The following is a 22,337-nucleotide window of genomic DNA, read 5'->3' as shown; positions in this document are numbered from 1 at the left end:
ATGTGCTCAGAAAACACATACAGAAACAGCATGCACTTCCCCATGTGCACACAGGCATGCATTTTCACACACATGCACACACCAAAATAAATAAATAAACAAAAGAACCAGTGGGCATCTACTGGGATGATGCAGAAATTCAAACTACTTTTGATCAAATATAAAGAGTATTCAAGACTCACAGGGCGGTCTGTCTCTGCCACATTCTGTCTGTCTAAGAAGCGGTGCCTCTTTTAGACATTCATATTCCCTCCTTGGCCTTCAGTTCCATCATCAGAAAAAAAGAGAGCTGAAATGAGTCATCTCAGAGAAGAAAATGGTGGGGACACCAGGTGAGCATAGGGAAGGCCAGAGTTGTTAAGTTCCAACCTCTACTTCCTATTCCCATATGTTTCACCTTATATTGATCATTTTTATATGTGATCCTTTATATGAGGTTTGTTCATTTTTCTATTTGAAAGCAGAGAAGTTAGTGTTTTCTGGGGTATTTTGTTTTATCTTTATGTAAGTCTGATGGGTTCCCATCTTGCTAGGGCTGTGCAGCAATGACCGAACCAGTCTGAAGGAAAGTGGGACACATGCCTACCTGGGATAGATAATGGGCATGGGTGCATTTGGGAAAAGAAATACAATCCATTATCATCATGGAAACAGGAAGACAAAGACCTCAGGCCTAGACAATGGCATTGACTGAAACCTCAGATAGTAGTGATGGCCAGAGGATGAATAGATTGATTTACTCTGGTAGCCTCCAAATCCAGTATCTTAAGTGCCATGCTTAAACCTTATATATGCTTTTCACTATGGAATACTTTTAATTACTGAACAAATCTCCTGTCTTTCCTATATTATTCATCCAAGATGTTCTTTTCTCCACTCTCAGAACTAGGCCATTTTACAAAAGAGGCATCATTTTTCTCTCTAACGTTATAATAATTCCGGGGTCTTCCTAAGGCCCTGTGTCCTGGTGAATACCGCCACTCTAGCCAATACTGTATAAATGATATTGCTCCTGCTACTACAAAGTTGACGGTTATAAATATATACATTCTGGTTAAATTCCTGGTGACTGGTTAAATGGACTTAAAGAATGAAGAGTTACAAATAGCATTTCATCTGTCGTAGTTGAAAGCCCTGTTCCTACACTCGATGTCCATTAACAGGTTAAGTAACTGGAGTCCTGGGCATCTATTTGATAAATGAGGAATGAGGTTGTACATGTATCATGACCTGTCTTTCCTCAGTGAACTGTCACTCAAATAAGTGTTCGGTGGACAACAAAAAAGCTGCACCAATGTTCAGGGACTATAGCAATTCTAGACATAGAGAGAAGAGACCAGAATGCACCAGCCTGACTGCACAAAAGCTCAACAGCATGCAATGGTCCTGGACATGCTTATAAACGGGTGTTCAAAGCAAGTGTTCAATATTCCCTCTTTTTCAGTAGGTCTCAGGCAGTTGCCTTGACCATTGCTATCTCTAGTCACACCAACCATTTGTTTCCATATTATGTTTTCAAGACAAGGAGCTTTGACCCCACTGCTGACTATGGATGTAACACATCCTGTTGGAGCATATGTCTCACAGGGAAGCGAGAGAGGCAGACCTGAAGCAGCTTTAGAAATCCTCCCACAAAGTTTTCTCCAGAGCAACTCAGGGGAACAGAGTGAGACACTAACAAGTTTCCTAATGAGAAAACAAACGAGTTGCTTAATTGAGCTGAGGAAGCCAGGAGCCAGAGCAAGGGGAATGGCTCCCAGGTGGAAGTCAATGCCCAATTAATGACCTGGGACTTCAACTTCAGTAATTATCAGCATTTTCTCTTCAGAGATCACCAGCACAGGAGTGTCATAGTAGGAAGCTTTGGGGAGGCCCTCGTTGTTTCCTTTTTACTTTCTTCAATTAGCCCTAATTAGGATCATGGGAACACAGACCTAGACGTCAAAATCGGTACTTTAGGTTAAGACTTTGTAGGAATCCCTTCTGCAGAGACTTTCCCTAAATAATACATTTGTTTCTTGTATCTATACTAGGCAATATGTTGACTTAGACTGACATTCGGGCAGGCCTAAGTGTGAATCCAAACTTTGCCACTAGCTAACTCCAGTACATTGTGAGCCACAGACCTTCCCTGGCCTCAACCTTTTTATTAAAACAAAAGTAATTTCACTCTGTAACTTTTATGGTGTTTTGAACTGTAATTCTAAACTCTGATAAATGATATTGAGTGCAAAGTAAGTATGATGAAACTAATCCCAGCTTAATATCAGGGCACTAGCAACAAAGGAGTGAAATCAAGTTCAATAAATAGATTGACTCTTGATTATACACACTGTGGGGGGAGGAGGCATACCATGTGAACCAAGCCAATTACGCTAATTTTGTGTTCTTTTCTGATCTTTTAGAACATGTTGTAAGCTGCCTATCTTATGAAAACAAAGCTCACATCCTTTTAAAACAGAAAAGGTTGCAATCATTACCTATCTTTACGTGTCTGTACATGTATGACTCTCGGGTGTTACTAGAAAGTAAAATCCACAAACGAATATACCACAAAATATTCCATCAAAACCCCTACACTTTAATTCTAATCCCATACTTTATCATTTTAAAAAATTATACACAATTCCCTTAATTTGGGGGGCCTCATTTGCAACTGAAAGTAGTGACCACATGGAAGACCAATGGGAAGAGTCTGTAAAAAAATTTAAGTGAACATACAATAAACTGCTGCACAAATGGAGCCTAACTTTGCTGACATCTATTATTTTAGCAGCATACACGAATCTAATTCCAAACACAAGAAATGATTTCTGAGTATTAAAAGTATTGGGTTAGAGATGAGTTCAATGAATGACTAAAAGCCTGGAGGTCTTCAGGTCTGTATATTTATCATGATCTTTAGAAGACATTAAACTATGAAAGAGGCAAGATCTCTGATACATCAAAAATACTCATGATTTGTGACACGATCTAGACCCTTCTGTAATTAGAGATCCATATCTCTTCAGGTTTATGGACTGCAGTTTGGCCAGGGTCAATAGACTAGAATGTGCTAATGCCTTTCCTGAAAGGAAACCCTGTCTGAGGCTGTGACATTTCAGCTAATACAATCCTGCCATGATGAGTTATAGGGAGGGATTATAGCATGGGAAATTACTTCTTAAAGTTTGGGATGGAAAATAAGCTCAATTATTGTTAAGGCCCCATCTTCTTTACTGTGGCATTTCTCTCACTACTTAAATACTTAAGCACACAGGTTTTATGTCACACATAAAAAGCTCTTTTATATGTTTTACTACAAAAAATGAATTAGCCTTAAATTCTATAATGTTATTTTTTGTTTATTTATCATTGTTGTCTTTAGAAATTTAAGTTCATAGAAAACGGTGCCAGGGCCAGACAAATGACTCAGTGAATAAAAACATTTACTCACAAACTTGACTAGCTGAATTAAATATATAATATATTTATATTATATATGTATAATATATGAATTCAATATATAAATATGCTAATTCAATAAAGTAGCACAAGAGTTACCATCTAACCTCCACATAAATGGCAGAACATGCACGTACCTGTACACAAACACACACATGAGAGAGAGATGATAGATAGATAGATAGATAGATAGATAGATAGATGATAGATAGATAGTAGATATAATTTAAAATGAATGAATGGTGTCCAAATTAAAGTTCCCATATATCCTTTGCCCAACACATGTACCATCTCCCTCACTGTCACCATTTCCCACAGCAGTGAGACATTTGCTACACCCAACCAATATGTGTTTAATACTGATATGTCTTTATCAGTCCAACACATAATTCACATCAGAGTTTTCTCTTCCTTTTGTGCATTCTGTGGTTTGGCACAAATGTGTAATACACACGCCTACCATTTCAGTATCGTATGGAACACTTTTATCTTTGTTAATTATTTATTTATTTATTAAAGATTTCTGTCTCTTCCCCGCCACCGCCTCCCATTTCCCTCCCCCTCCCCCAATGAAGTCCCTCTCCCTCGTCAGCCCAAAGAGCAATCAGGGTTCCCTGCCCTGTGGGAAGTCCAAGGACCACCCACCTCCATCCAGGTCTAGTAAGGTGAGCATCCAAACTGCCTAAAACACTTTTACTGACCTGTTCTTTAACTTTTTCTCTACTTCCTCCAAGTACATGTAACCCTTGATGTTTTTGTCCTGTGTCTATACATTTACCTTTCTACATTATCAATTGGAACTAGACCTGGAGAAAGAATCTCTCCTTATGACCCAGCAAAAGGCTCAAGTCTACCAGCAATCACAACACTTCATTTACATGGTGAAATTATTAGAGCTATGATTGGAGGAAGGGCAGTTTCTCATTTGTATTAAAACACGGTGCCTTGATTGTTGCAGATAGCCATAGAGTTGTTTGACGATGTATCTTGATCACTATCAATTCTCTTTATATGTCCATATAAGCAAGAAATAATTTCCCTTTGGAAGTATGTGGAAAAATCACTCCTGGTTTAATCTGTGCTATTGCAACATAAAGCTCAGTTAGAGGCTTCTCTTAAATGGCCTTTTCTTGGCTTTTGTTTTTCACTGATAGAGTGAGATGAGCTGGTAACACTGAGAAAGATTAGAAGACTGTGAGGAAGGCAGAGTGGCGGAGGTGACAGTATCAGTGACAGTGGTGGTTGTGGTAAAAGAGCAGCTGGGAATTCCAGAGATCTTCTGGGGCTGAAATAAGAAGTTAGAGATAAAGTCAATGAGGGCTGTATTAATACCTGAGGATGTGACACTGGTGACTCTAACAACCAGATGCATCCCAGACAGCTGTCAATCTTTAAGCGCCAACAATGCCAGCATCCTAGCCAAAGAGCTGTGACACTAGCCACGCTCAAGGCCCCAGGATCATAAAGGCACTGCCTGTGTGCTGCCATATTTTACCTACTGCTTCCAGAAGCTGTTGATGACAAAAGCTTCCAAGTTCAAGGCTGGAAGTTGGTGGTTAAAGCCCAGATTAACAAGTCTCCCATCTCAAACCTCAGGACCACAGATCTTTAGCTTCTGAAGAGTTTAGAGTTTGTAAGACCCTGGGTATATTAGACTATGTCCGAAGCCTTGAGTCTTCTACTACAATAAAAACCCTGTCTCAGTTCTCCATGATTCCTACCCAGGTAGAGCAAAGGGACCTTGGCCAGCTAGTGTTAACCCCCTGAAATTGGTGCACCCTGTATGTGGGGTTTGTGTCTAGTGACTAGAGTACAACTGTTTGCTACAAAAGTCACAAGGGGGGCTGGAGAGATGGCTCAGCAGTTAAGAGCATTGCCTGCTCTTCCAAAGGTCCTGAGTTCAATTCCCAGCAACCACATGGTGGCTCACAACCATCTGTAATGAGGTCTGGTGCCCTCTTCTGGCCTTCAGGCATACACGCAGAAATAATATTATGCCGGGCGGTGGTGGCACACACCTTTAATCCCAGCACTCGCGAGGCAGAGGCAGGCGGATCTCTGTGAGTTCGAGACCAGCCTGGTCTACAGAGCTAGTTCCAGAACAGGTTCCAAAGCCACAGAGAAACCCTGTCTCGAAAAACAAAAACAAAAACAAGTCACAAGGTTGGGCTTTTGTGAGCTGGTGAGTTTCATAAGAGAAGAATGTGAGCATAACTAAACTTTGATATATATTTACGATAACCAAATGTTTATGGGAAGTAAGGAGTCAGGTTTCACTACCCAGGGAAATTGAGCAACACTGGGAGGAGGCCTGACTATTTCAGCACCCCCTCCCCAAGGAGAAAGCACAGTGAGCGACATTTAGTGCTGCTCAAGATAGGAGGTGTCTTTAACAATGTCACAGACCCTGGTGTCTTGACTTGTGTCCTACTCTACAGTTTTTGATTTACTCGTTCATCTATCTACTCAAACCAAACAAGCTCACTTCTTGCCTTGTTAAAGGTCTCAGGATCTGAACATCGCTGCAGAAATTTCCAGGGAGGTGAGTCTGTTTCCTAAATATATGATCAGATATCTCTGTGAAATATAAAAGAACATAGGAAAGAAATAAGAGATTTCTGTTTGCCATCTAAGTGCTGAATCTTATACATTATTTATTTAGTGATTTATTATTTTTTCTAACTTACACTCCTGTATATGGCCCACTGTAAAATCAATACACATATGTAATGTCTAGTAATATAGTCTGTGAAACAGGCATTTCCATGCCTTCAACAATCAACTATTGTATGTTTTGGGAATTACACATTTTATTTTCTAACTGTGCTGAACTATGTCATACACTGTTCTGTCCAATAATTGCCCTGTTGTACTAAATAAGAACAAGAGTTGAGCTGTACTCTGTGTTGTAATCTTGAATTTATTTTTTAATTTCTTTCTGTTCCTCCTTTGTTCCTCCTGCCTCTAGATCTTCCCCATCTCTAGAGAACCATGATTCCACTTCATTCTTCTATAGAGTTTATTTCTGTTAATAACTGAGACAAGTGGTATTTATCTTTCTCTATCTGTCATTTTTCCCTTAACAAGGTTATCTTATTTTCTATTCATGTTGCTTCAAATGACGGGAGTTCATTGCTTCTAAGGCTAATGAATACTTGGCGTGTGTGTGTGTGGGTCATGTATGGAAGTGCAGGCATATACATGTGGAGATCATGATGTATCTTTGTGGAGTTGCTTCTTGCCTTCTATGTTGTTTTGAGTAAGCCTTTCTTATTTTTCTGTTGCTATGCTCTGTATTCCAGAAGAGCTGGCCCACAAATTTCCAGGCAATTTTCCTATCTCCAGCTTCTCTGTCACCATACGGGGGCTAGGATTACAGACATGCACTACTGCATCTTGTTTCTACAGGTTCCAGGGATCTAAGGCAGGCTACAATGGGCACTTTTACCAACTAAGCCATCTCCATTGCCCATTAAATGTATATTTACCATGTGCTTTTGTATTTGGTTTTTGTTTTCATTTTCCAAACAATCTCATAATTGGGGATTCCCTTGAACTCCTAATCCTTTCTTCACCTCTTCAGTACTGAAATTATAGGCATGTACTATAGTGCCCGGCTATTTTTTTTTTCTTACTTCACTCATCCACCCAAAAAACATTTGCAGTTATTCTGTATTTTGGCTATTGTAAATAATAATGTAATAAATATAAAAGTGCAATTACCTTTTCTATATAACTTATTCATCTCCTTTGGTTATATATTCATTTAATGGAAGAAATGAAATACACTGGTTGTGCTTTTTGTGTTTAAGGGATTGCTATATTATTTTTTGTAATGGTTATGCTAAATTATGTAACTTCAAACAAAGTATTAGAGTTGCTGCTTCTTTGAATCCTAATCATAATTTATTTTTATCTGTGTAATGATAAATACTCTAACTGGGTGAAATGATAGGTCACTATAGCTTTTATTTAACTTTTTCTGATAATTAGAAAACTTGCTTTATGTCTAAAAGCCACTTATGAGTGAGTGAGTACATATCATATTTGTCTTTCTGGGCCTGGGTTATCTCACGCAGTATGGTGTTTCCTAGATCCATCAATTAGCCTGAAAATTTCAATATGTCATTATTTTTTTCTTCTGAGTAGTACTCCATGGTGTAAATTTACCACATTTATTTTCTTTATTCATTATTCAGTTGAGGGGCCTTTAGGTTGTTTCCAGATTCTGGCTATGACAAACAATGCTGCTATGAACATAGTTGTGCACATGTCCTTGTGGTAAAATTGAGCAACCTTTGGGTATATACCCAAAAGTGGTATTGCTTGGTCTTAATGTAGGTTCTTCCCTGAGAAATCGCCATACTGATTTCGAAAGCAGCTGTACCAGTTTGCACTCCCACCAGCAATGCAGAAGTGTTCCCTTCTCCCCACATCCTCTCTAACATAAGCTGTCATCAGTGTTTTTGAACTTGGCCATTCTTACAGGTGTAAGATGAAATCTCAGAGTTGTTTTAATTTGCATTTCTCTGATGGTTAAGAATGTTGAACATTTCCTTAACTGTCATTCAGCCATTTTAGATTTGTCTGATGAGCACTCTCTGTTTAGGTTTGTAGCCCATTTTTATTGGATTATTTGTTCTTTTGAAGATATATTTCTTGAGTTCTTTGTATATTTTGGATATCAGCCCCCATGTGTTGTTTCTATTGGGTATTATTGTCACAGTCACTAGAAAAGTAACCAGTTTAGCCACAGTAAGTCTGAGGAGTCAGGATCCGATAAACAAACAAGGGAAAGGTTCAGGCACTTAAAGTGAAGAAAAGAGAAGATGCAAACCAATACTCCTAAGTTCTGCCACAGTGGCATTCTTCCAGAATCTTTCCATCTCAGCTAGCTTTGACCCCAAATAACCATCTTCTTTAATAGGAAAGATTGATTTGAAGTTTTTCCTAATGCAGCAATTCTTACCCAATATTCCGTGTAACATAAATGACTGTTGTACTATTGTTTTTTGTTAACACACATGTATACAATATTTTCACATAGTGCATTCATTCATGTAGACATTCCTTTCTTAGGAAATTTCTGAACACATATACAACTGTGCATGCCAATTTTGCCTTACAGTTTCACCAACAACTTTAAAGATGGTGAATGAATACAAGAGAATTGTTCTGCTGAAAGGATTAGAGAACATCAGTAGTGATCAATTTGACTACTTTAAGTCATTAATGTCCAGTGATTTAAGACTGGAGAGAAATATGCAAGAGAAATATACCAAGGTTCAGATTGCTGACATGATGGAAGATGAATTTCCAACTGATGCTGGATTGAGCAAACTGATTGACTTTTGTGAAAATATACAAACTCTTAAAGGACTTGCTAAAACCCTTAAAGAAGAGAAATCAAAAGGTAACATGTAACGTAGAACCCTCTGTCCCTAATACCATATTACTATCTCTGCTTCCTTCATCCACATAGCTTTCATATACCAATTTATACTTCAGTGATCACAGTTGTTCCCTTTCTAGTAGATGCTATAACTTAAAGAGCCTATTTGGCATGTGGACTAACACAAAAATAAAATTTCATCTGAGATTGGGCTTGCAGGTGTAACATAGATATTAGAAAATTATGGTTTAAGATCTAATTATATTCATTAACCAATAGTGTCACTTATGTTATTAAGAATACTAACATAATTATCATCTCTATTGACAAAGATAAGACAATACTTTAATCAAATATTGCCTTAAGAAGGTATAAATCACCATTGTCATTCATAAAATTATTGAGTTAAGTAATAAGATTTTAGAAAGATAAAATCCACTACTTTTCTATCTTATTCCACAAGTGAGTACCAGATTTCTTTTACTGATTTTTTATGATTTGTGATGGAGGAGGGTCATATGTCTATCTGTTGCTTTCATTGGTTAATTAATAAAGAAACTGCTTGGCCTGATAGGTTAGAACATAGGTAGGTGGGGAAGACAGAACAGAATGCTAGGAGAAAGAAAGCTGAGTCAAGCAGACGCTATAGCTCTCCTCTCCAAGATGGATGCAGGTTAAGATCCTTTCCAGTAAGCCTCCACCTCGTGGTGCTACACAGATTATTAGAAATGGGTTAATCAAGATGTGAGAATTAGCCAATAAGAGGCTGGAACTAATGGGCCCCGCAGTGTTTAGAAGAATACAGTTTCCATGTAATTATTTCGGGTAAAGCTAGCCGGTGGCCGGGAGCCCTTCCGGGCAGCAGGAAACAGCCTGCTGCTCCATCTACAGATTTGAGCATACTATACACAAAACATAACCAACAAATCATGATGAAAATTTGTATTTTTAAGAGAATGGCAGGAGAATGAGAATGAGAAATGCTTGGCTGATGTAATGAGGGTCAAGGACAAGAAGGTTTTCTCCCATTATAGGGAACAAGTAAGGAAAACATCAAGTAGTAGAAACAGTGTCTAAGACTGTGCCTTTAGTGGTGTAATCCTACAATAACCTAATGGAATAAACTTTGATATGAATGCAATAAAAATGTGTTCATATGGCAGGAAAACTAGATGGTTCCTAGATCCTCTATTTTGGTTCAAGTGGACTCTTTTGTTCATGCATTTGTTGTGATGAAAATTATATTCTTCCCAGTAAAAGGAAAAACACCACTGAGAAATAAGAATCAAGAAGCAGGTTCTGCTATAAAAACACCAACTGCAAGCAATACTTCAGCATCGGATGGAGGGAAAACTTCCGCAGCTCAGGTGAGCTTGAGGTACAGCAGCAGATTGACAGGCCAAAAAGGCTGCAGCAGAGCCACTTGTCCATACTCTGTCCATCAGGCACTGACTGCTTTTTTAGCTTATCTTCAAGCTTTATTGAAACTCATGGATAAATGATCATGTGGCATTAAAATGTGGTAACTCCTACAAGAGATGTGGTATTCTTGACAATCAAGTAGAATAATGGCTGTTCCATGTTTATACAAGACCTAGTTTTCAATTTCAAATTCAAATTCAATTATGTCCTACCATAATGGTAATGTGAGAAAAACTGTGTATATAACCCTTTCCTCTCCCTTTATATAATGAAACTACTTATGCACACATTTTGTGAATATTCATAATCATATTCTAAACTTGGCCAGAGGGTGGGTGTCACCCCAAGTTTCCAACATATTCAGGCATAATAAACCTACTACCTAATAATGAAGACACACTTTGATCACTTGATACTGAGACTCATTAACATTGCCATGGATACACTTTCAGAAAAGAAAAAGTATGAATAATGAAAAGACGGCCGTGAAAAAGGTCAAGGGGTCTGAGAGGCCAAATCACCCTCCATGTTCTACAGAAAACACAGCCAGATGCCAGTACTCAGTATTCCAGACCTCATCTTTGGCTTCATTCAACACTTCTTTGGATAAGGTACAAATCTTATGCCTCCCTTTCATTTTCTCGATCTAGATATCAGAATCAGATCTTCAAGTTTTGACCGTGTTCCACACTTATCACTGAGATTTAATTAGTTAGACACACACAGTGTTTGGATACAATAGAAGTAGATCACCATACAAAGGCAGAAACATAAATGTACATGATACAATTACAGAAATTGCTGCATCATAACTTTTGGCTGCCACGAAGACATTTAATAAACCTGGCATTTCGGACAATGAGAAATGTCCTGCCTTGAGCTGATCATAGATAGGGAGAGATGAAGAGTCAGTAGCCATAGGCTCCATTTCTATAAGATGGAACCCATACCTGACTTAGCTAAAGCAGTCAAGAATCTGAGAAACGTACTACTATTATTCTGCTTAAGGAACATAGCAACAAGATGACTCATAGTGACAAGCTGTCATATCTATAGATCAGTGCTTTATTCAGGTCTCATCAGAGAAGCTTCTTGTCAAAGATGGGAATTAACAGAGACCCACAGCTGCCAATGTGCAGATAGTGAGAGACTTCACAGTATCCATCCCTCAATGGGGAGTCTGCATCAAATCCCTTAAGGGATCTATGTGGAAGAGGAAGATGAAAGCTTGTAAGAGTCAAAGATAGTACATGACTCCAAGGAATCAGTGTTTGTCCTTTTGGACAAACAGGAGTGATGCACATATGAGCTCAGACACTGTAGTGGCACACATTTAAAAGGCACAGGTTCAAGCTGCCTGGGGTCCCAGAACAGGGAGAAGGGAGGGGACATAAGTCCCACCCTTAACCAACAAGCAATTTTCAGTAGATAACAACTACCAAAGGGTTTCTTCAATGGAGACTATCAACCACAGTCTGAATGAGGGTGGTGCACCAACACCAAAGAGGTCCACATGGTTTTATGTGTGTGGTGGATTGGTTCTTTTATTTTGTCTTTTTGGGGAAATGTTTTTCTGGCTTTTTCTTATCTTTTTATTTATCTACATTTTGAGAGTGAGAGGAAGACATGAAGTTAAATGGGGGAGGATTTGGAAGTGTTGGAATCCTGATCAATGTATATTGTATGGAAAATTTTTAAATGAAAATAATAGAAAAATACTAATTCTGAGAGGGAAGAAAAGAAATGTAGTGAGGGAAATTAGAGAATGGATGCCTCTTACTTTTTCTGAGTACTCACTGGAAAAAAACCGTAGCAATGTCAGCATCCATCTCTGAACTCTCCTTTTCCTCCCTCTAGGTTTCCTTCTGTATGCCCCCATCTCTTTATCACTTGATGAAATATAACCAGACAGTTAATCAAAAACAGAAGCAATTTTACTCACCTCAAACATTATCATTCTAATAATTTAGAGATAAATATTTTTGTTATATTTTTCATTGATTGTTATAATTATGTGGAAAATCTTTCTAGAGTAACATCTTACAAGAGTTATTACTTCACTGTTTTTCCAATTTGAAATATCAGGATTACCTTTCCAACTCCCTAAGATACAAGCATATAACATTCAATGGCTATATCAGTATTTATGTTGCTTTTTAAAATAATCCACTGTAGATTGTTTATCCACTACTACAAACTCAGTTCCACTTTCAATGAATATTGTGAATGGAGACTGTGTTTGGTTTCCTGGCTGCCCAGACTCTAATAATCACACAGGAACTACATTAATTGCAACACAGTTTGGCCAATAGCTTAGGCATATTTTTAGCTAGTTGTTACATCTTAAATTAACCCATTTCTATCAATCTGCGTATCACTATGAGGGTGTGGTCTACTGGTAAGGTTCTGGCATCCTTCTCCTTTGGCAGCTACATGGCATCTGCCTGACTCTGCCTACTCTCTCTCTCTCTCTCTCTCTCTCTCTCTATATATATATATATATATATATATATATATATATATGTTCGAATTTTCCACCTGGATTTACTCTGCTAAGTCATTAGTTAAAACAGCTTTATTCATCAATCAATAAAAGCAACTCATATACAGAAGGATATCCCACATCAGAATATCCTTGATATGTGTGCATTAATGGTGTAGGAGGTCCTTCTTTCTATGTGTTGCTTATATTGGTTAATGAATAAAGAAACTGCATTGGCCTGATAGGGGCAGAATTCAGGTAGCCTGAGAAGACAGAACTGAATTCTGGGAGGAAGAAAGAAGAGGAGAGAGACACCATGGAACTGCCAGAATCAGGCATGCCGAATCTTTCCTGATAAGCCGCTGCCACGTGGCAATATATAGATTAATAGAAATGAGCTAAATCAAGGTGTAAGAGTTAGCCAATAAGATGTTAGAGCTAGTAGGCTAAGCAGTGATTTAATTAGCACAGTTTCTGTGTGATTATTTCAAGGTTAAGCTGGCTGGGTGGCTGGGATGAATAAGTGGCCCTGTCTCTTCTACACATTAAGAATCATTTTGTGAGCCACAATCAGAGAGTCCGGTTTGATCACATGCTTGTTTAGTCCCAGTCCAGCTGGATTTGGTGAGCTCCCATTAGAACAGGCACACTGCCTCAGTGGGTGGACCAACCCCTCACAGTCCTGACTTCCTTGCTCATCTTCTCCCTCTGTCTGCCCTTCAACTGGACCTTGGGAGCTCAGTCCATTGCTCTGATGAGGGTCTCTGTCTCTATCTCCATCTGTCACCAGATGAAGATTTTATAGTGATATTCAAGATAATCATCAGTGTGATAGTAGGGCAAGGACAGTTCAGGCACCCTCTACTCTGATGACCAAGGACATAACTGGGGACATCCCTGTGGACACCTGGGATCCCCCCTAGAGCCAAGTCTTTTGCCAACCCTAAAATGGCTCCCTTAATGTAGATATCTTCTTCCCTGCTCCTATATCCGCACTTCCTTCATCTCTACCCTCACACTCCCCCAAGCTCTCGCCAGTATTTCCCTTCTCCCTTCCCTCTCCCCCTCTCCCCTTCCCCAACCTTACCCCACCCCTATCTCCACCCCATACTTCATTTTGTGTTTTTCATAGTATATCACTAATTTTTTTATGCATATCATATAACTTTCTGTTAATTTCAATCTAGTCTTTCCTACTTGTTTACCTATCACTATCACTAACTATATTGCTTTATGATTTTTTTGCTAATATTTTATTTAATTTTTAAAACAATCTTATTTTACATACCAATCCCAGTTTTCTTTTCCTCCTGTCCTTCCGCTATCTCCAACATCTATCCACACCACCCCCAACTGCTCCTCAGAGAGGCCTCTCACAAGGAGTTAACAAAATCTGACACATCACTTGAAAGAGGAACAAGGCCCCTTTATCTATGCTAAGCAAGGTACCCCTCCATAGGGAATGGGCTCCAAAGAGCCAGTTCATCCACTAGGGATAAATAGTGGTTCCACTGCTAATGGCCTCACAAACTGCCCAAGCCACACAAGTGTCACCCACATTCAGAGAACCTAGTTCAGTCTTATACAGGTTCCGCAGCTGTCAGTCTGGAGTCAGTAAGCTCCCACTTGCTTGGGTCAGCTGTTTCTGTGGGTTTTTTCATCATGATCTTGGCTCCCTTGCTCATAATACTGCTTCTCCAGGAGTTCAGCCCAGTGCTGTGTTCATGCTGAACATCATGTTTCATGTTGGAAATAGTCCTCTGAGTTTACAACAAAAGTGCTCAAGGTTCTGTGGCTAAACCCATTGTTTTAATTCATTAGACGTTTGGCCAGTGAAAGAGTTCCTCTTTAGCTTTTCCATAGTTCAACCAATATATAAAAATTGATAGAACTAATGTGGAGATTGTGTTTATCTTATGTAAAGGTTATTTTTTTATTTGTGGCTAAACTTATATGTTTCTATCTCTGTGTTTGTTCAACCCAGAACCAAAAGACACAGACCCAAAACCAGAACACTGCCAGAGGTGCTGTTTGCAAAAATAATGCCATGGTAGTGATGGTACTCAAGGCAACAGAGCCATTTGTATATAAGTCAACAGAACCTGGAAGAAAGATGATGTTTCATGCTACAGTGGCCACTGAAAGCGAGTATTTCCACGTGAAAGTTTTCAACATCAACCTGAAAAAGAAGTTCACAAGAGAGAATGTCATCATGATCTCTAATTACCTTGAATTCAAAGGAATCCTAGAGATAAATGAAAATTCCTCTGTGCTTGAAGCTGGTCCTGTCCAAAGTATTAAAGTCCCTATAAGGCTTATCAGAAAATCAAAAGAAACTCCCAAGATTTTTGATATTCGCAAGTATGCCACTGGAACACCGGTTTATGGGTTATTTACATTACACAAGGTAATGTCTGAAATTTTGTTTATGTCCTCTTCTCCACCAACACCTGAGCTCAAATATAAGAACTTTCCAGTCCATGTATAATGACTGTATTGTTACAGAAGACTTTACCATGTCTGGGGTAACAGATGAAATTATCCCGCATATTAAGAGATAATTCAACAGCCTATTTTCTATGATATTTCTTTAAAAGTTCTCTGAAAATAAATTACAAATAATCTTTACTTTCTTTGCTAAAAAATATTTACCCTCAGCCACAATAAGCAGGAATAGTATAGTAGGTCAGTACCATGCTAACAGTCTCAGATTTTTAAGCTCTATTGCAACCATACAATATTTATTCTTTTCTTTCTATACACTATGTTTCTATTGATTGTCTGAACTAAGGTGAATATTAATTACAACAGATATTTGGAGTAATAAATGATTGGCTAGCAACCTTCTAAATTAAAAACCATTCAATAGAATGAATCTTTTATCTCTTCAGTAGTTTTAATCAATGTTGACTTTGTATCTTATTCAATTAACTACTTCTGAAGACCTTAGCAATTGAGAACTATAGTATAAAGTGACATTTAGAAGGCAAGTGAACCTAGTTTTCTCATTTAGAGAAGAAAATACATGCAGACATCTCATTGATGGATCACTCAATACAATGTGAATTGGGGATATTGGCTTATTTGGACATGATACTTGAAAAGAAAGTAAATGAAGAGGGTCTAAATGAGTGAATTACAGGAATCTTACCTGTTATGTAGATTTCTTATAACCTATTGGATGAATGAATAGTGGGAGTTAATGTCATTCATCCCTTTATAACCATAAGATACAAATATGGATGCCTGAATTTCTAATGTCTATGATCCTGGGTGATTTAGAGGGAATGCAAGCTATTGAGGTATAAGAAGCAGAGGAAATCAGGAAAAGCATTTATTGTCCTAACACTTCCAGGCACAAATCTTCTTGATAAAGAAAGAAAATCATCACACTAATAAAGAAAGTTCTTTGGGAACACTTCACTACAGACATCTACATGCCTGTGTCTGTAACAGTTCTCATATTTTTCTATTTTTTGTCCTGAAAAAGTCTTTTTTGAATGTATAATAATGTTTGTGAATTAGATAACTTTCAGAAAAGTAATGCCAATTTTACTTTTTCAGATAAAGGTGAACCCAAAGAATACAGTCTATGAAATGAAGGACAGCACAGGAAATATAGAAGTTCTAGGGAGTGAGCAATGCTACAACATCAGATGTAAGGAAGGAGACAAACTGCGACTCTTCTGCTTTCAAGTGAAAACAATTGACAAGCAACCGAAGCTGGTGTCTGGCGATCACAGTTTCATTAAGGTACGAAGTAGACAGGGAACAGATTTATCAAAGCAGAAATTCACATTTCTTTAGGATTCTGTACGTGAACTTTTAGTGTGTCACATAGATAATTCTGTCTCTGGAGGGGAGAATTAAAATGATGTCCTTATACTCATTTCTATGGGGAAGATTTTTAAAAAATATATTGAAGAAATAATCCAAAGAATATTGTATATATGCTAAATAACAAGATATATGAGGAAGTAAGAGTGATGTGGAAATATATTTCAAAAGTGATCAAGAACAAGAGTTTTAAATAAGTGTCAAATTTGAGTTGAAAGCCAGCTTTAACCATTAAGAATTGACTGATTCTGGGGAAAGCTTCACTTTAAATCTGGACTTTAGGGTAAGAAATGCCTGGATATGTATGAGTTATCACAGAATTTGGCACATCATGAAAAGTGAGTAGGTACTATTTTCTTAGCGGAGTGAAGGAGAGAGAGAGAGAGAGAGAGAGAGAGAGAGAGAGAGAGAGAGAGAGAGACCTAAGAAATAGAAATGGCATGAAAATATATCAATGTATGGCTCACCACTATTAATTCTTCTACATATGAAAGACAGAGACTCTGAGAACATGAGCCTAAAGGGCTGTTTAAATGGTCAAATAAATGTAGTGCTGTCCGAAATAAGGAAGTAAGAACCATTCATGGTGGATAAAGTAAATATTGAAAGACTTTCTGAGTTTGAATGCTTGATAACTTTGACACATAAGTAAAAAAGAATTTTGTACTTGTCTTGAAAATTTGTGTTTCAGAGAAACTTGCCTTGGAGGTAGAAATATTAGTTAGACACAACTATGTACTATTATACACTTTGTATTAAATATTTGTGTTAAATATTCAGAAACATTGCAAGTTGCTTATGAAATCTCCAGCAGTTTGAAAGTCACCATAGATTTACAGCACTAAAACATTTAAAGGCTATTGAGAATGATTTTGGAAATCAGGCAGCTACCTTATCAAGACATCACAGAATCTATTTTATAATTTTATTAGGCAGGGAAAAGATAAATGGAACTTTGAGTGATAGAAATGACTAATGTTTAAGAAGATAAACCCTCATTATTTTACAACCAGCTTGGTAATGGTGGTAAGAGAAAAAAGTGGGTTCAAAGCACATCCAAAAGCTATTCAGAGATAACACTAATAGGCAGAATAAATGGCGCTGGTGCCAACACTAAAAACAAGAACAACACCTAGGGGTTTGAAGCATGCTCAGATTGATGATGATGTTAAACTCCCTTGAGGAAATTTACATGCATACAAATAGAGAACACATACTAAGTACTTACTTTGTGTTGAGACTTTAAGCAACAATAGAGAGATAATAATTATTTTCATTTCACAGATAGTCAGTAATAATCACAGACAACGTGCATGGTGGAACTGAAATCTACCTGTGCTACCTGGCACTGAATGCAGATTCTTATACAAGGTGATTATACAGATCATTGAGGCAGTTATGAATCACAGGACAGTGAAGGGATAAGTAAACAATACTATAAATTAAGATAAACAAATTGAAAGGGCAAGATAAAATGAAAGAGATGAAACATAGATATAAAAATTTAAAGAGGAATGGGGTCAACATAGATCATTCCAGATACAAAAGAGCAAGGAGCTCTCTGAAAATAACTACATTAATAAGCTAGAGATGACTTTAGCAGAAGATATGCTCCAGATACAACAGTCAAAAATGCAGATGTGGCTACATTTTGACACAAGGATATAAACATTAATTGTTCTATTTTCAAGAATACAAGAATTCATGAGTTCCAACTATACCTGATAGCCCAGAGCAGTAGTGAAGAAAATTAGAACTTCATGTAGTTTGGTTTTGTTTTTCTGCTCCAACCCATGTTTTGGAAAGGTAAACCAATACTTTTGCTTTTTTGTTATAATTCCCTGCCCCAAAAGAAAGTCATGTTGAGTGTGAAAAGCCATCTCTTCAAGAACCACATAGTTGGAAAAGGGTGGCTCAAAATAAGGCAATACAATGAAGAAAGTAAAGCAGAGAAGATCAACAGCCTTGGAGAGGGCAAAAGATCATATAAGGCCATTGAGGGCAAGAGGCAAGGATAGATGACTGGAGAAATATAAAGAGTGTTTTAGTTCAATGACTAGAATCTTATAATATCTCTCACTATCTCTTTCAAGGCTACCAAGACTTGAAAAAAAAAACACAGAAGATGGAGATGAAGTAGCTATCCACAAGATCAATTCAGTGCTTTTAACAGTGGACAGCTTTTAAAATAGAGACACCAAGCAACTGTAAATAAGCAACAGCTTTAGTAGTACATTCAAGCATTTAAATGTCTTTCTATTTAATTTGTGATTATGTATTTTCATTTGCAAATTTCCTCATTGCTCTCCTTTTCTATGAAAATAATACTTGAATTTAATTTCTCTAGTGTGAAAATAATAAATTTCTTTTTAAAGGGACATAAGTACAAAATGCTGTATGTAGTTTGTTCAATTTATGCGTTAACTGCTAGATACTGGTATATTTGTGCTCTGTTGGACACATAGGATGGAATACACAGAATTTTGTCAATATTGAGTTCAATAGTCTGATTAGAACTTTCAGAGTATAGAATCTATTAGGATTCTCTCTCATTCTGTGTGCTGTTTCTTCTCTCCATTGTCTGTTCCATTTACTGTACACAAATTGAAGTTTTATGTGGTTTCATTAGTCAGTTGTTGACCTTATTCTTGGATTATGAAGTCCTATAAAGAGAGTTCTTCTGAACAGAACAGGGTTAGCGCAGGCACTAAGGATCAACAATTAATAAAAGGGACATCATGAAATTGCAAAATTTCTGCATTGCAAAGGACACCATCCTTCAGACAAGGAAGCAGTGTACAGAATGAGAAAAAAGTATTACCAACTACACATCTGATAGCGACCTAATATCCAAATATATAAGGTACTCAAAACACCAGAAGATCGATCAAATGAGTAATTCAATTAAAAAATAGGGTGCTAATTGGGCAGGGTGGTACATGCCACCTAGTACTCAGGAGGCAGAGGCAGGCAAATCTATGTGAATCTGAGGACAGACTGGTCTACAAAGTGAGATCTAAACAGACAATTCTCACAAAAGGAAAGTCAAGTGACTGAAAAACATTTAAAAGAAGGTTCAACTTTAGTAACCTTCAGGGAATGCAAACCAAAATTATTTTGAGATTTTATCTTAAGCCCCAATGAATAGCTAAGATCAATAGAATAAGTGACAGTTCACGCTGGTGAGGATGTGGAGTAAGGGAAACAGCCATCCATTGCTGGTGGAGTGCACACATCTTACTTCAGTCTCCTTTAAACACTTTCAATAAAATGTTTTGTTTTATTTTCCTGAGAAGGCTTTTCCAGACACAAAACCATAAGATTGCATCCTTTGCTCTCTTTAGAAAGTTTATAGTCTACTATTTTCTTTTTATTCTATGACCTGATTATTTTTATTTTTAAGATGTGAAATGGTATTTACTTTAATATGAATATGGAATTTGTGCCATCAAAACCATTTTTCTTGGTAAAAAATTCTTGAATAAACATCCTTTCTCCACTTATTTACTTCTCACTTTTGTCCCAAAGCAACTTTCTAGATTCTTTACTGCATTTACCCAGTAGTTCCTCTGCATTTTAAGTTCAAAACTACACTTTGTCTTTACAAAGAACCCAAAATAATAAACAAAATATTATAATTTTCAATATTTCAAGATATGGAAATCAGCATATAAACTGATACTCCCTTGTGTTGTGAATTAGGTCGGTATGATAAATAACCAGACCAGTTCAAGAATAACAGTTATATTTTAATGGTAAAAAAGGGGAAACTCATACTACAAGAGTGGGAGGTCCGCCATCCTATCTGTCCAGCTGGCACCGTGCAGAGAGAGCACGCACCTGGTTCCTCCCAGTTTTTCTACCTGGGCCCCAGGTAGCCACGCCCTAACTAGATATGATTGGTTGATAGAGTTTCCCCATCACCCTTGCCTTATAAACATACTGATAGAATTTTTTTTAAAAAAAATAATTGCCAACATTATCATCAACTGCAATGAACTACAATAGAGTTTTAATTTTTGATCAATTTTACCTCTTCTTACTTCCTCAGTTCCTCTGAGATCCATACCCTGCCTACTTTATTTAAGGAGTAATTTCTGTCTAATTAGTGTGTCTATATACCCTTGGTTATTGTCATACATTGAAGCATATTCTGTCTACCAGAAGCCACACACTAATAAAAGTAAATCTTTTAAAGATTTACTTATTCATTATAAATGCACAAATTATGATACATTTACACAATGGAATACTACATAGTGGTAAAAAATGAGGCCATTTAAAAATGGATGGATCTAGCAAAAAAAAACCATATTAAGTGAGGTAACCCAAATCTAGAAAGACAAATATAATAGAAGGACTCTTTCATAAGTGACTTTTGACATAAAACAAAGAAAAAACTTACAGTCCAAAACCCCAGAGAACCTAGCCAACAAAAACACTAAAAGAGACATACATGGATCTACGTAGAAAGGAGAAAAAAGACAAGATCTCCTGAGTAAATTAGGAGCTTGGGTGTCACAGGAGAGGATAGATGGAAGGGTGGAGGAAAAAGGGGGAGTAGAGAAAAATGTATAGCTCAATAAAACAAAATATCTCTCTCAGCTAGAGTTAAAATCTTGTCTCAGTCTCCTTTCTCCATACTGGGCTTTTGTCTGACATAAGTTAGACAGGTCTGGTGAATACTTTCATAAGCACTGGACATTCATATGTGCAACTTCCCTCTTATATCTGCAAAACTCTGTCTCCTATACTCATCTGATTTTGCTACTATGCTCTACCAGACTGCAGGAAGCATGTAAATACTTGTATTCACAGACTAGCACTAGGGAAACAAGGAATGTTAAAGACACATGATTAGATTGTCCCTTTAAAGGAAGAGATACATAATCTGTGTTCTGCCCAGAATTCTGAAAATGGGTGTGGTTAATAGCCTGGTGATCTCAACACTTTTTATATGGCCAGACATTACCAGCTCACCCAGACTCCTACATTTATCTCAGTAAATCTATAGCTATATAAATCTATAGCACCATCCTTCCTGAAACTTCACCATGAACATTGTTAACTTTGAGCTTGCTTTCTTAGTTAATCTTTAGAACTCATTGTTATGGAATTTGTCACTTGTACTTTATCAGATTCTAGATGTTGCCATGGCTTAATCTTTATTGTGAAACAGGATTAAGTTAATTATCACCATGAATTTTTTCTAAGTTGTGCTATGCTTAAATATGCTTGAAATAAACTACCTAATATCAGACTTTAATTTGAAACAACACAGGCCACTGAGTCTTGCTGAATTAAATGTCCTTACCTCCCGTGCATTGACACTCTGCTGGCCATGGTGTTTGGCACAAACCTGCTCTTCTATAATGATCTCTGACACGTGGGAGAAGGGTTTGCATTATAGATGTCGCATTTAGGGCTGAGCACTGTACAGTCTCTTATTCTCTACACCTTGACCAGTTGTGAATCTTTGTTTTGATTACCATAGTATTGAGAAGTCACTAGTTGTCACTTTAATATTATGTCACTTTGGCAGAGTAATAAATGTCAACTCTTCCCTCTGGTCTATGATTTGTCTAGCCCTATGTTCTTGGTCTAGATAATAATGCTATGTGTGGATTCTATCTTGAGAAGTGGGACTTAAATCCAAGGAAAAAGCAGTTCTTCACTCCAATGATATTCATGCCACTATTTTATCTCTGGCATATATTTTTAGGCTTGCCATTGTTGATGTTTGTGACACTCAAAAATAAA

The 22,337-nt window shown here is 37.4% G+C and overlaps 1 protein-coding gene across 1 annotated transcript; it reads left to right on the top strand.

Annotated features, from left to right (window-relative positions):
• Positions 1-5,796: 5,796 nt before the first annotated feature.
• On the top strand, positions 5,797-18,950 carry LOC142859028 (interferon-activable protein 204-like). Its single transcript, XM_075989203.1, has 7 exons — positions 5,797-5,986; positions 8,573-8,857; positions 10,091-10,203; positions 10,711-10,869; positions 14,725-15,147; positions 16,305-16,493; positions 18,671-18,950. The coding sequence occupies exons 2-7, from the start codon at positions 8,593-8,595 to the stop codon at positions 18,683-18,685; spliced, it is 1,164 nt and encodes a 387-aa protein (XP_075845318.1). The 5' UTR covers positions 5,797-5,986; positions 8,573-8,592; the 3' UTR covers positions 18,686-18,950.
• The last annotated feature ends 3,387 nt before the right edge of the window (positions 18,951-22,337 follow it).

This window comes from Microtus pennsylvanicus, chromosome 10 (assembly GCF_037038515.1).
Source record: "Microtus pennsylvanicus isolate mMicPen1 chromosome 10, mMicPen1.hap1, whole genome shotgun sequence".
Classification (NCBI taxonomy): domain Eukaryota; kingdom Metazoa; phylum Chordata; class Mammalia; order Rodentia; family Cricetidae; genus Microtus; species Microtus pennsylvanicus.
Note: the sequence above shows the minus strand (reverse complement) of the source record. Positions and strands in the feature narration are given on the sequence as shown.

Bases quoted from the DNA above. Each gene is read 5' to 3' on its own strand.
- LOC142859028 (XM_075989203.1), top strand. From the start codon at position 8,593: ATGGTGAATGAATACAAGAGAATTGTTCTGCTGAAAGGATTAGAGAAC. The intron at 10,204-10,710 runs GTGAGCTTGAGG...ATACACTTTCAG, and splicing joins GGAAAACTTCCGCAGCTCAG to AAAAGAAAAAGTATGAATAA. The intron at 10,870-14,724 runs GTACAAATCTTA...TGTTCAACCCAG, and splicing joins TCAACACTTCTTTGGATAAG to AACCAAAAGACACAGACCCA.